The 16,067-nt window shown below is 39.1% G+C and overlaps 1 protein-coding gene and 1 pseudogene across 1 annotated transcript; one reads left to right on the forward strand and one right to left on the reverse strand.

Annotated features, from left to right (window-relative positions):
* Nucleotides 1-2,151: 2,151 nt before the first annotated feature.
* Nucleotides 2,152-5,262, reverse strand: LOC139470050 (uncharacterized; annotated as a pseudogene).
* Nucleotides 5,263-10,488: 5,226 nt separating this feature from the next.
* LOC139470051 (FMRFamide receptor-like) lies at nucleotides 10,489-11,190 on the forward strand. Its single transcript, XM_071252339.1, has one exon. It carries the CDS (start codon nucleotides 10,489-10,491, stop codon nucleotides 11,188-11,190), a length of 702 nt encoding a protein of 233 aa, XP_071108440.1.
* Nucleotides 11,191-16,067: the final 4,877 nt, after the last annotated feature.

The following is a 16,067-nucleotide window of genomic DNA, read 5'->3' on the forward strand; positions in this document are numbered from 1 at the left end:
AGGAAAACGCCTTCAACAGTGGATTATAGGACCCAAGCGCTGGGCAAGAGAGGTTAGCATGACAAATATTAGATAATAAGAATAACTCACATGGAATGAAATGTTAATGGATTATAAGTAGATGGACAGAGTATTTAAGTAATTGATGAGATGTCTTATTAAATCTGATAAAATATTGACACAAGAATGGGAATCCCCAGTATAAAGCATTATACATGCATGTTTATCAATTGTTATACCAAGTAGACTAGATCTGATTACCACAGAACTGGTGGCGCAGGGGATGGAGGTGGGTGTATACAGAACAATGGCGATTGTGAACAAAACAACTGAGGAACATGCGCATCGCAATGCGCAGATGAGATGTGCAGTGCGAGTTACTGCCCTTGCATTCTAAATATAACTACCATAGTCCAATTACGTGAATCTGTAACTGTAAGAAACATACTTAACAATAAATAAAGACTAGATGTAGTGTATAAAAGACACATGCAATCCTAAGGTACGTACTCATACATGTCATAAGCAAATGTTGTGTGTCACTATAAACTCGACTCAAATTCCTGAGTAATAATTTATACTGACACACAACAGAACAGCAGACATACAAATAAAAATGATTTATTCATTTGGGGTGGGGGATTCCCATTACTTATGTAAATACAGCAAACCACTCGACCCCATCCTGAGGGGATACGCCCTGCAGTCTCAAGCGCTGAGATGACCAGGCCTAGTGGTGAAAATACTAACATTTTTGGGGGCATGAATATCCGCAAATACAGGCGGATACTCTGCGAACTGAACATGAAAGAATTAAGAAATATGCCTATGATTAATTTTGTTAAAATGAGAATCACCCTAAAATAAATACACAGAATTCAAACTGGCCATAGTCGTACAAGGACATAACAAATGTATGCCCTATAACCAAGGTGGTAACTATCTTCTAACCTGTATCAAGAGAAACAAGCGTGTAGTCGACGAAGTCATCTATATCCCCCGCCATTTTAACACGTTATGGTCCCAAACCAGGTAACTGACCCAACATTTCTCTTAGGCCATGTCAAAATAGCTTCAATGGAAATTCTAAAATAAACATTAATAAAACTCCTTAATATCAAATGGCACCAGTTCAGTATGTGCTTAATATACTAGTATAGACATGCAATGTTAGACAAGGAAATATTTAACTGTTTTTGAGTTATGCTCCGGAAACGAACACCGCCCGTCCAACTTGTTGCCATGGAAATGTAAAACATAAAAAATGATAAAATTCTTAAATAGCAAAAGGCACCAGTTCAGTATGTGCCTAGTAGACATGCAAAGTTTTGCAAGAAAGTATTTAATGTTTTTTGAGTTACGCTCCGGAAACGAACAGCACCCTTATAGAACCTAAGTCCAACTTGTTGCCATGGAAATATAAAAAATAAAAATTTATAAAATTCCTAAATAGCAAAAGGCACCAGTTCAGCATAAGTCTGATAGACATGCAAAGTTTCGTAGAGAAATATTTAACGGTTTTTGAGTTATGCCCCGGAAACGATTTCGGGACGCACACACGCACGCACACACGCACACACGCACATACGCACGCACAGACGGACGGAACCCATTTCTATATCCCCCGCCAACTTCGTTGGGGCGGGGGATAACAAACAACAAATCATAAGAATATGTAGCGAGCTACCATGTGTATCGGAATCAAGAAATATGCTATATACTCATGATAATACATTACACTTGAAGAAAAGGTTTACAGATAAATTCTAACAACATGAATATATACACTGGGCGATGAGGGGAAGGGTATTATAGCCACATGTTAACAAAGATAAGCCATATCATTTTGAGCACGCCACAAAACATCTTTAGGTGTACGTATATATCTGGTGTAACAAGAAGATGACCACCGACCAAGGACTTGTATGAGGTGATCTGGTACTTTAGCACTGGCTGCTGATGTAGCGGCTCCTACTCGAAAGGAATGACCATTATAGGCATTGTCATCATAACCACACAGTCATAATAGTTGCTTAAGTTGCACAATGAAATATGTCCTGCCTAATACCTTGTCATCTACAGTAACAAATAAAGGATCAGTATTATGCAAGGCATAGCGATGGCGTTGAACGAGGTAGGCTTGCATACTAGTTACAGGGCATACACAATTGCCCGTGGCTGTATAGGTGATGGTGACTCCTTTTCGGACTGGATCTGTCTTTTGCGCTGCCAACAGCAAGGTGAATGAAGTCGAGATCCTGGAAAATTGCACAGCTCTAAGGGTAAGATTGTAAACTGGATGAAAATTGTCAGTGTCACAAGCAAATTCTCCGCAACGGAGAAATCCGAAGAAAGCCAGACAACACACTGCTTTCAGTAGTACACAGGTGTAGGGATAAAAAACACCATGATTTAGAGCCATACACATCTTAGTTAAGATAGGAGTTGTTATTGGCAAGCGGGGTGATGTGGACAGCCCTTGATGTCTCTTAACCCCCTGCACAATAGTTTGCAACCGAATTAAAGAACCGGATGTCCAAGGGTTAGGTAAACCGACTTGTAAATACCGAAACCGAATGCCACACAGGTAAGATTTAATTGTAGAAAATCGCAGCAACAATCTACGATAACAGTGTGCCACAAATCTTATGAGAATTTCTTCCGAGATAGGAGGTAAAGTAGTTGTCAACACGAACCCCTGCATAGTCATGAAAGTCAGAAATGCGTTAACTCCTGATTGGTAGACTTGATATGTTCTGGTAGACAGAGCTGTTAACCATGATAAGTTCCATGTCTGTCTCGATAGTTCCTCCATGGGTTACGGGTACATCAGGTCTGTCAGCTGAGGACAAGGGGTTGGGTGACACTCTGCATCTGGTGTTAGGTGACGAAATCTGGCTATCAAAAAGTACTATGTTTTAACATGTTTTGGTATGACGTGGCCGGGGATCGAACGCCTGACCTTCCGCTCTCCAGGCGAACGCTCTACCACTAGACCACGGAGGCGGTAGATCATAGACGATTGTGAACAAAACAACTGAGGAACATGCGCATCACAATGCGCAGATGAGATGTGCGGGGCGAGTTACTGCCCTTGCATTCTAAATATAACTACCATAGTCCGATTACGTGAATCTGTAACTGTAAGAAACATACTTAACAATAAATAAAGACTAGATGTAGTGTATAAAAGACACATGCCATCCCAAGGTACGTACTCATACATGTCATAAGCAAATGTCATACGTGGAAACCTCAACGATCAGATACTGGCACAAAACTTCTGCCTCTTATGGCAGATCATGGACCCGGTTTGATCTTCCAACACGACAATGCCAGACTCCACACAGCAATCTTGACAAGGAATGTCCTTCAAATTGCGGGAGTCAACGTCATGGACTGGCCGTCAAGGTCTCCCGACCTCAATCCCATCGAACACGTCTGGGATGCTCTTGGCAGAAGTCTGCGCACTCTCCAGAACCAACCACAGAATTTGAAAGATCTTGGCACCATTTTGCAGCAACAATGGCGTCGTCTTCCCAATCATGTGTTCACAAGCATCACAAAGTCCATGCGGAGGCGTTGTGTGGCAGTTGTCAACGCACATGGTGGCCATACACGCTAGTGAACTTGTGTGCCATCAGATTCTCGTGCTTGGGACTTATGATTTTAACTGTTGATGTTATTACCGAATACCGTAGGTGCTTGGAACAAATTATGGTTACCACCGTTAATTAAAATCCTTCTTTGGACATTAATGATTAAAAATTACCTTCTCTGATACATTTGTCCGTTGTATATCATATATGGGATTACTTTTAAAAATGTGAAGTTTTTAATTTGAATCAGCATATATATGTGAAACTGCATTCTTCTAGTAGGATATATGTGGAACTAAATTCGGTAATGTTATCTAGTAGTGTGTATATATATATACATACATATATATATATATATATATATATATATATATATATATATATATATATATATGGAACTTCATTCTGTTATTATGTGTTCTAGTAGTACATATGTGGAACTGCATACTAGTAATGTTTTATTATAGTATACAGGTGGACATGCATTCTGTAACGTGTTCTAGTACTACAGATGTGGAACTGCATTCTGTAATGTGGTCTGAAACTTCATTCTGTAATCTGTTCTGGTAGTATATATGAGAAACTGCATTCTTTAAAGTGTTCCAGTAATATATATGTGGAATTGCATTCTGTAGTCAGTAAACTCCCTTGTCTCGGGAGGTAATGTATATGTGGAACTGCATTCTATAATGTGTTTTAGTAGAATAAATGTGGAACTGCATTCGGTAATGTACACTAGCAGTATAATACGTGGAAATACAATCGGAAATGTGCACTAGCAGTATATATGTGGAACTTCATTTTATAATGTGTTCTCGTAGTATTTATGTGGAACCGCATTCTGTAATGTGTTCTTGTAATATATATGTGGAACTGCATTCGGTAATGTGCACTAACAGTATATATGTGGAACTGCAATCTGTAATGTGTTCTGTAAGTGCATTCCGTTATGTGTTCTAGTTGTATATATGTAGAACTGCATTCTATAATGTGTTCTATAACTGTGGTCTGTCATGTGTTCTAGAAGCATCTATATGGAACTGCATTCTCTAATGTGTTCTGGTAGTATATATTTGGAACTGCATTCTTCAAAGTGTTCCAGTAGTATATTTGTGGAATGGCATTCTGTAGTCACTAAACTCCCTTTTCTCTGCAAGTAGTATATATGTGGAACTGCATTCTATAATGTGTTCTAGTAGTATATATGTCGAAATGCATTCTGTGATGTGTTCTAGTAGTATTTATGTGGAACTACCTTCTGTAATATTTTCTGGTAGTATAAATGTGGAACTGCATTCTGTAAAGTGTTCTTGTAGTTTTATATGTGGATCTGCATACTGTAATGTGTTCTTGTCGTATATAGGTTTGTTAAAGCGTTCGCTCGTCACGCCGAAGACCCGTGTTCGATTCCCGACATGGGTACAATGTGTGAAGCCCATTTCTGGTGTCCCCCGCCGTGATATTGTTGAAATAAGCGGCGTAAAACCATATTCACTCACTCACTCAAGGTTTGTCAGCACCATATCCTTGCTTCTGGGTTTCATCGAAGTTGTAAACGTCCAAAGACCTGCATCACTTCGGCTTTTCCTCCCACATTAATACCGGAATACCGGAATACTGGAATACCGTTAAAACTCACTCACTCTAGCATGTGGTACTGCATTATGTAATGTGTTCTGGTGGTATATATGTGGAACTGCATTATATAATGTGTTCTAGTAGTATATGTGTGGAACTGCATTCTATAATGTGTTCTAGTAGTATATATGTGAAACAACATTCGGTAATTTGTTAAATGTAACTGCATACTGTAATGTGTTCTAGTAGTTTATATGTGGAACTGGATAGTTAAGATCTATTTTCTAAAAAAATGGTTTTACCCTGCGAAGTGCATCAAATTACGTGAGCACCTTTTAATGTGTTCAAGTAGCATATATGTTGTACTGTGGATAGAATGTGTACTGAATGAAACTATCAAGTAATGTACACAGCTGACTGCAGATTTCGCATGATTGGACAGGGCTATTTACTACTGTATAACCTATTGATGGGATACTTAGTGGCAATACATTATGATCAATCAATCAATAAGAGTGAACGAACTGTAGGATCGAGGCATTAAGAATAACTGTCGTTATTGTACTGGTACGCTGGTACATTATTAATAATGTATTTTGATCCTTGTTATCTTTTATGGTATGGCTAATAATGCACGTGGCGTGTTTATTACAGCACTAATCGGCAATTTCGTACAAGCAGAAGCTAGTTATAATTGGATAATGGTTCCACAGAACACAACAAGTAGGCAGTGAAGTGCATTATTAACTCAAAGGAGACGGATATGTGGTTCAGTTTATCACCCCAGAAGGTTTGATACAATACACCGCAGGAATTACAGTCAGGAATAACTAATTATCCGGATTTCAAACATTATATTAATTACGTTCATATACGGTGAGATTCCCCGAGGCGACCTGCAAAAAGCTCCTCACGATCCACCTGTGCGGCTGCTTACTGTCAAGCGGAAATAGGTAAGGAAGCATATCATATTTGCAGTGACCAATGTTAAAGTTATATTCCTATAGCAAGATGTGGTTGATCGTTGAGATTTGCTTGTGGGATAAAAAAAACATTCGTAGAGGGATAAAGTACAGTGGAGTTTTCACTCGCCACGCCTAATCCTGATTGAAAACCACACGTACATATTCAGTGTGAAGTTTTGGTGCCAATGTTGTGAAGTTGTTTGAAAAATGACTACTTATTGGGAGTGTGCGTGCGTGCGTGCGTGCTTGGAGGGGGGGGGGGGGGGGGGGGGGGTAAGACTCGCAATTTGGTGTACATAGATGCGCGCCTTGGTTTGTCAGGAGATACTGATCGTGGGTTCATTTGATGAATCGCAAAATTAATAACACGAACACATGTGACATGCTACTCATGGTTTAGCGCTACCCATGTATAACCAGAACAGCATTGAAGCAAGAGAACACACCAAAACAATGGTAATTTAAACCTGTGGGTACAAGGACACATCATATGAGATATATGTCAACAAAGTTTCGTGTGAATGTTTTCGCCACAGTAACAATATTCCATCAAAGCACCAGCGACATAATCGATTCCAGACGAGCAGGCTAAATGGCAACAGATATATGTGATATGTGATACAGTGATATGTGTCACGACGGATTATTTATTTGCAGATATACAAAGAAACATGCATGAAGTTGTGCATGAACTGTGAGACTAACCTGTTTGGAAATAAAAATCCGGACTGAATTGATAAAGACTATACATTAATTTTTTAATATTTGTATTTACTCCAAACAGAATTTGAGTTCCAATGATTTTGTATCAACTTCTGTCATTCCTATAGAGAGGCAGGTGCAGCAAATTGTAACAAACTGTGGCAAATTGTAATACCAAGAGCGGTAAATTGTAATAACATCTCTCAATCCTTCGGATTTCAAACAGAATTCGAGTTACAGTGTTTGTTGGAGCTCAACATGATCAATTCCAACCTCCAGCATGTTTAAGGAAATCAAACAAACGATATTGTTTCAATTTCTGCCATTCCTATTGAGATGCAGGTGCGGCAAATTGTAACAAACTGCGGCAAACTGTAATTCCAAGTGCGGTAAATTGTAATGTCTCTCCCTCCTTCAAATTCCAAACAAAATCACTGGAACACTGGAACTGTTTGAAGTAAATGCAAATATTAAAAATGTAATGTATAGTAGTCTTTATCAATTCAGTACTTTTCAAAGTCCGGATTTTGATTTTCAAACAACTTAGCCTCACATTTTAAACTTCATGCATGTTTCTTTTGATATTAGCAAAGGAATAATATTTTATTACCATTTCACGCAGTGGTTGTTACAATTTGCCGCAGTTTTTATAGCGATTTACCGCGGTGGAGTTATCAAAATTTACGCAGTTTCTATTACAATTTACCGCAGTTTTTATTGCGATTTACCGCGGTGGAGTTATGACAATTTACCACAGTTTCTATTACAATTTACGGCAGCTTTTATTACAATTTACCGCATTTTAAGTTATTACAATTTGCGCAGATTTTATTACATTTACCGCAGTGTTATAACATTTTACTCTAGTTTATTACAATTTACAGCGTTATTACAATTTACGTCGTAACAACATGTTAGACGAAAATGTCACACAAACCACATGTAATATACCAGCGGAAAAATATTCTGTGCACCATAAAAAGATAAAAATATTAAGATATAATGCCATGCATTTTTCAGAATCATGCATGATGATCACATGTACAAACACTTTGCCATAATAACCCACGATGACCCTGTAAGTGCATGCATAAAATCTTATGTGTAAGAAATCCGCCACGCTTTCACAGTACAGTCAGTTCATACACAGAATACATCGTTGAAGTGTTTAACAGTTAAAAAGAACTTTGTTTACAGACAATCTTCGTAAATGTCATGCCACGCCATTCCAAAAATGAGTCGCTGCGTGCAATATTTTGGAATGCTTGGAACTGGATTTGCTGGGCGCGTTGATGCTCATCGTAACACCATTGTCAATCTGGGGCTGACAACAACACCCGGGACCGAATACGGTTTCAACATTAAACATTAACTGTTATATTTACATTTAAAGACGATATATCATACTGCACACATATGCCGTACCGTACGCTAATGTCAGTACACATTAGAACAATCAAATAGTATAAAGTGTTCACAGTTCACAGCGAAAGACTAATTTTAACCTTGGTATATAAACCACCATGTCAACCTTGCTTGTCATAGCTCTATGGCGTTAAGTAACACATTAAAGCCTAAATCTTTGATGTGGAATAAAACAGGGTGTAGTTTTCCTGTGGTGACCTTTTATATTTACAGGTGATACCCATTCGTCATTTGAGACAATTCCTCGCCGCTCTGTGACATCCAACCGTTTAATGTGACAGCATAAGGCGCTACTCCGTACATTATATGTGTATGTAAGCTTTTGTGGTTTTACACCCAGCCAACATGTTGGTTTACTGGACAAGTAGATACGTGAGTAATTAGGTAACAGTTTATTTTGTGCCCTTGCCGTGAACATATCCCTTTATCTTCCATGTTAACTTGTCATAGATGTGCTCATTTCTTAATACAATGTACAGAATTGTCAGCTGTTGTCAAGCTGCACATCGTTACCATTTTCCAGACAAGGACACGAGTGTATAACATGGGATTATTACATTATGTTAACAAAATGACTGTGTGTTTCAGATACAGCCATGAAGTGTGTCGCCCTTCTGAGTTTACTCTCCCTCCTGAAAGTGAGTACATATAGTACGGAACAGGTAATCAATTGGAGAAACACTAACATATCCCACTAGCGAGATGAATAATAATGAGCGTTACAGGTTACTCACACCAATGATAGCATTTATCAGACAGTGGATACATAACAAAGGTTATCGATGCGACAAACCAACCCGATAGATATCACGATCTGGTGGATATGCAAATTAGGTCACCTGGCAGGAACTACTTTTGGAAAACTCCCTACATCCCTGAGGAATCTCAAATATACATTGCATGTTTTCTCAATAACGTATAACCTAACGTTCACCAAACGTTTAGGAGTCCCCGTGGATGTTTCCGTGAATAATCGTGACTACAAACTATTTGGTACTATACAATAATGAAGTAAGAGAATTCAGTGAGTGAAATAGGTCTTACCTGTTATTTTCAGAATGACATACTCTCGTGTGTTTCCATTGGAAAACAGTAAATCGTGAGTGAGTGAGTATGGTTTAACGCCGCTTTTAGCAATATTACAGCTATATCACTGCGGGGGACACCAGAAATGGGCTTTACACATTGTAACCATGTGGAGAACCGGACCCGGATCTTCGATGTGACGAGCAAACGCTTTAACCACTAGCCGACCCGACCGCCCCTAAACAGTAAATAGAAGGACAATAACGTATATACCATGCTCGCCAATAATCACATAATAATTGTCTGTATTTAATTTATGAAGGTGGGCATAACACATAATTTGAATTCCTTATCAATATATACTATTATATTTACGATATGGAAACACAGGAGGCTGTCTCAATTCTAAAAAAAAGACACTGAACAAATAATTCCTATTGTTCTTTGTCCTGATTGCGATCTCACACTTCGATTTGTATTGTCACATTATATCTGAAGGACTTCACTACTTCGAATACTCATTTTTCCTTTTTAAAGTTCTGCACGTTTTAAATGCAACAATCGTTTTTAGATATTTGCTGTTATAACACTATTTGGTATGAACACTTTAGACGGATATATGTCAGTGCTGTGAAACACAATATGAATTATCTCCTGTAATACCAAACCTTCAAACTGCAAAGTGCAAAGACTGAGTACACAACGACAAAGCTAATGCGGTAACAATACCATATAACATGCCGTTGAATTTTCTGCAGATTCAAGGGGGCGAGCTGATGTCGCAAAACACAACATCAACCACATTGATCATTTCAAGAAATGGCACCACTGAAGCTGACACCATATGGTCTTCTGAGGAACCTCAACATAACAAGTCAAAGGGAAATAACTCCGACGATAACCCTCCTACCACCCTCGCTGGGATCCCGGATAACTACCTTGATCGTGTATACATCTACTGGTATTACCTGGGAGGGGTAGTCTGTAGTATCATTTCCTTTGTAGGAATTGGGGGAAATATCGTAACAATGATAATTCTTTCAAGTCCTGAGATGAAAAGTTCCACAAGCATCTTCCTGATAGTTCTAGCGATGTTTGACAGTTGTTTGCTGTTAACAAATATCTTAATCACTGGTATGAAATGGCACCTGGTTTACACAGATTATTATTCTTCCTATGTCTATCATTTCATGATGCCTGCATACCCTACAATGTTCGCCATATCCAGCATCTCCCATACTGGGTCCATCTACACCGTCGTTGCAGTCAACGTTGAACGATACATCGCCGTGTGCCATCCTCTCAAAGCAGCATCGTTCTGCACCATCTCCCGAGCCATGAAAACGTCCATGGGTGTCGTGATGATATGTGTCTTATACAATATACCCCGTTATTTTGAAGTGTATCTCAAATGGGACTGGGTACCCGAGTTCAATCAAACCATGTTAGTAGTGGGCGTCTCAGATATGTCCTACAACTATTGGTACTTGACAGTCTACTTGGTCTACATTAACGTCATCGTCAAATTTATCATCCCTGGAGTCCTATTGGTCATCCTTAACACGATCATGGTCCGCAAGCTCTACCGTACAAAGCCTAACCTTCAGAAACAGGAGCGGAAAGGAAGTGAGAAGGAGCGTTTCACAGCAATGGTTCTTGCAGTAGTGGTAGTCTTCCTGGTGTCACTCGCAGCAGCCTGTATGGAGCTGATCATGTATGAAGTAAATTCGGCAATCACTTTGGATGAGTGTTCGGAGATTTGTGGCTATATAAGCGGTGTCAGTCAGATATCAGTAGTCATCAATTCGGCCGTCAATTTTATACTCTTCTGTTTTTTTGGACGGAAGTTCCGTGGGGTGTTCGTGAAGAAGTTCCTATCCTGCTGTAGACGATGATCAATATAGGTCAGGGTTCTGCTGTTACATGGCATCCAACACGCGCTTTATTATGTAGCCAGATTTGTCATCACATTATCCGTGTGTTTTTTTCATTTCACCAAAGCGGTACACGTGAAAAACATGCACACGTCTGGCCGTAATACTAATGTAATTCTAATAAATCTTTTTCTTTATAATGTTTCCGATGAAACACAATTGTCTGTATTTACGAAGCAACATACTTTCATATATTAATATGAATATCTTTTTGTGTGTATTTTTGTGACTCATGACAAGATCGTCTCTATTACGGAAGGAAGCCCAGGTCATTTGCTTCATCCATCAAATCGACACACAAAAATCAGTATCGGACAGCAGGGTAGAGTCCTGAGGTGAGCTGAGGTGAAATGGGGTTAAACGTGGCGTCCAAGATAATTGCACTTACATAGCATGTGTGTATGTGCGTATGTGTGCGTGCGTGTGCGTGCGTATACGTGCGTGTGCGTGCGTGCGTGCGTGCGTGCGTGTGGCTGCTTGTACCGGTCCGGACTAATGCCGATTTTTTGTGCTAGCCCACTGAGATACCATGCCGCAGTTTAACATGAAAACCCTACACAGCATAGAGACTCCAAGCCGACCAGTCTTTGATTTAGCCCTTAATACCGAGCGCCAAGCAGGGTAACAACAAGTACCGACTGTTGGCATGACACGGCCGGCCAGGGATCGAACACCTGACCTTCCGCTCGCTGTGCTCTACCACTAGACCACTGAGTGGGTCCTAGAATCTAATATAAAGTTTCAGTGTTAACCACCTGCTACATGACTAATTGTGCGTCATCAAACGTGTCCCTCCTCCTGACCAATCAGATTCCACATCTCATATCACTTGCATTTGTCCAGTCTGATGGACAGTCGAGATCCATTTTCCAAAAAAAATGGTTTTACCCTGCGAAGTGCATCAAATTACGTGAGCACCTTGTAATGTTGTCTAGTAGAATAGATGTGGAACTGCATTCTGTAATGTGTTCTAGTAGTAGATATGTGGAACTGCATTATGTAATGTGTTCTTGTAGTATATATGTGGAACTGCATTCTGTAATATTTTCTGGTAGTATAAATGTGGAACTGCATTCTGTAAAGTGTTCTTGTAGTTTTATATGTGGATCTGCATACTGTAATGTGTTCTTGTCGTATATAGGTTTGTTAAAGCGTTTGCTCGTCACGCCGAAGACCCGTGTTCGATTCCCGACATGGGTACAATGTGTGAAGCCCATTTCTGGTGTCCCCCGCCGTGATATTGTTGCAATAAGCGGCGTAAAACCATATTCACTCACTCACTCAAGGTTTGTCAGCACCATATCCGTGCTTCTGGGTTTCATCGAAGTTGTAAACGTCGAAGACCTGCATCGCTTCGGTGGAACTGCATTATGTAATGTGTTCTAGTAGTAGATATGTGGAATTGCATTATCTAATATATTCTGGTGGTATATATGTGGAACTGCATTCTGTAAAGTGTTCTAGTAGTAGATATGTGGAATTGCATTATGTAATGTGTTCTTGTAGTATATATGTGGGACTGCATTCTGTGAAGTGTTATTGTAGTAGATATGTGGAACTGCATTCTGTAATGAGTTCTAGTAGTATATGTGTGGAACTGCATTCTGTAATGTGTTCTTCTAGTTTGTATGTGGAACTGCATTATGTAATGTGTTTTGGTAGTATACATGTGGAACTGCATTCTGTGAAGTGTTCTTGTAGTATATGTGTGGAACTGCATTTTGTAATGTGTTCTAGTAGTATATATGTGGAACTGCATTCTATAATGTGTTCTAGTAGCAGATATGTGGAACTGCATTCTGTAATGTATTCTAATAGTATGTAGGTGGAACTGCACAATCAGTTAGCTCCCTTGGGGAGTGGTTGCATTTCGCTTTGTCTCTCGTAAAAAAAATGAAAAATATTGACATCGGAGCCTTGGCCAATCTAATTAAGCACTTTGGGACAAAATGGGAGTCTCTACAGATGTCTGGAGAGCCAGGATCGGATGTTTTGTACCGCCCCAGGCATATAGAGAAAATCAGACCCTATTCGACGACATCGGGATGGACAGCCGGGACTGACATGGCCTATCGACTACTCTTGTGCACAGTACTTCTTCTCTCAATATATACCCCAGGTACGATCATCGAAGATAAGATGAAGTATACATGTGACATATTGACAAATCCACCCCTCAGTATCATGGTTGCGAACTTTTGTCCCACTGATTGTAACACATTGTCTTTGTTTACATATCGAATTCCGGACCGAGGTGGGGTGCGACTGTTTTGTCCTTGTGTATCATTGCTAATACACCTGTCAGGTGATGTTGAATCGAACCCTGGCCCATTTAGTAAGGATTTGGATGATATGAAATCGGCAATTATTCAACAAATCAAGGCATCCGAAGACAAACTATTAAAGGAAATTGGTTCAGTGAAAGAAGAATTACAAACATTACGGTGTGACGTCACAGATTTACGAAATCAAGTGAGTACGAATAAGGGAGAACAAGATATCATTCGGCTTGATGTGGATGCGGTCTGTCAAAAACTAAACGATGTATATTATGAATTTGACAATGTTGATACACGTCTAGAGAATCTAGAGAGAAGGGGTCGAAGAAATAATATCATTTTGTATGGTGTTCCAGATGGACCGAGTGAATCTTATGCAATCTGCAAAAACAAAACTTTGGAAGTGTTGAACAATGCCAGGAAAGCCAATAACATAGATCTGCTTGTTCCAAGAGACATTGAGCGGGCACATAGAATAGGACAACGTAGCACGGATAGACCACGTCCTGTGATCGCTAAACTTGTGCACTGAGAGGATAAAATGAAGTCTCTAAGTTTGAGAGATTCCCTTAGGTCAAAGGGATATGGAATTTCCAATGACTTAACTTTAAAACAGAGACAAGAATTAAAGAAATGTAAAGATGAAGACCAATCTAAACATAATTTTTATATAAAGGTGGTAAAATTGTGTCAGCACCCAAACAGGTTGCGGATGCTTCAATCAATGTCTCGGATGGGAGAAGAGGTGGGATCTCTGACAGAATCAACAATTCACCCAGGAACGAGGGGAGTTCGCGCCCCACTACCTGCAGTCAGGCTACCAGCTCTAGGGGCAGCCAGCAGGACCGCACTACCTAAGGGTGGGGCCGGGGCCCATACCAAGACTCAGAGGATTTAAAAAGTGATGACTCTCCTACAATAAAACTCTTATATTGGAATATATCTGGATTGAAATCTAAATTAGATGACTGTGACTTTGTTTCCTATTTACATTCATTTGACATTGTAGGCCTCACAGAAACGTGGATTCAGAAGTTAGACTTCCAGAACAAGTTTGCTGATTATTTATATTATAATAGACCAGGTGATAAGTTAGCAAAAGCAGGGAGACTCTCTGGTGGTATCATAGTTATGGTTAGAAAACAGCTGAAAAAATATATTAAGCGGAATTGGGTGAAAGAAAGTGGTATTTACGTTCTATTAGATAAATTACTGTTTGGTACTGTAACAGATGTGCAATACTGTTGTGCATATATACACCCAGAAGGCTCAACCTATTATGATAAATGTGCTACTTTTAGAAATGGTGTACTGATGTTCAAGACGAGCTCCTGGATATTTTAAATCAGATCGATGACGTTTCATGTATTTTGGGGAGAGATTTTAACTCCTGAACAGGGACAGAACCCGACTTTGTGGAAGACGACATTTTGGATTATCTTGAAGGTCGTGATAACTCGTCTTGGGATTTCTTGATAGACCATTTTGATTTGCAGAGATACTCTGCTGACACTATTTTGAATAAGTTTGGTAAATGTTTGTTGAACCTATGCTCTGTCTTAAATATTCATATTATGAATGGTCGTTGTGGCAGTGACGCTGGTATTGGGGACTAAACATTCATAAGTAGTACAGGGGCAAGCGTAAATGACTATATTATCTCCACCGTACATATGTTTGAACTCTGTAAAACATTCGACATAGACACACGGTACGAGTCGAAACATTTTCCATTAACAATGGCTTTACGTACGTGTACGGTTTACTCAATCATCAAGGGTCATGATGATATTAATTATGCAAGTACATTTAGATTTATGTGGAGAATTGATAAAGAAGAAATATTTCTTTGTAACTTAGTTTCGGACAAGTTTGTATCACTGGTTGAAAAAAGCAGTAGATACCGTATTCACAAATATTGATGAAAGTATCGAGTTTATTAGAGCACTCTCCTGTGCTGGGAACGAAATGAAGAAAGTGGTTCCCGGGGACAAGAAAACACAAAAATGGTATGATTGGGAATGTCAGTTACTAAAAAAAGAGAGATGTACATGCCTCCACAAATACAGAAGACATAAAGAATTACAGTCAATAAGGGAATATACAAGAATTAGAAATCTTTACAAAACCACGTGCAGGGAAAAGAAGATTATATTTCTTGAAAAGGAAAAAAAAAATATTTGGAAGATAACATTAAGTCGTCGAAAGAATTTTGGACAACCCTCCACAAGCTAAATCCACATTATGAGTTTAAAAATAATATTGAAATTGACAAATGGTATGATTATTTCAAAAATATTTTTAGTGGTAGTGGTGTTGGGGATGATACCTACTTTGAATTATCATATCAGGAAACATGTGATAATGACATAACTGCTAAAATTCTTGACTCGCCAATCACAAGAGAGGAAATTCAAAAAGCTTTCTACGATTTGAAAAACAGCAAGACTTCCGGCAAAGATGGGTTAATTTCAGAATTTTTTAAACATTCTGTTAATATTCTACTCCCATACCTTGAATTACTGTTTAATATGATTTTAGAAACGTCTTATTTCCCAA

Source organism: Haliotis cracherodii, unplaced genomic scaffold (genome assembly GCF_022045235.1).
Source record: "Haliotis cracherodii isolate W230 unplaced genomic scaffold, xgHalCrac1.p SCAF_20, whole genome shotgun sequence".
Lineage (NCBI taxonomy): Eukaryota > Metazoa > Mollusca > Gastropoda > Lepetellida > Haliotidae > Haliotis > Haliotis cracherodii.

Coding starts and splice junctions, on each gene's coding strand:
- LOC139470051 (XM_071252339.1), top strand. CDS start 10,489: ATGCCTGCATACCCTACAATGTTCGCCATATCCAGCATCTCCCATACT.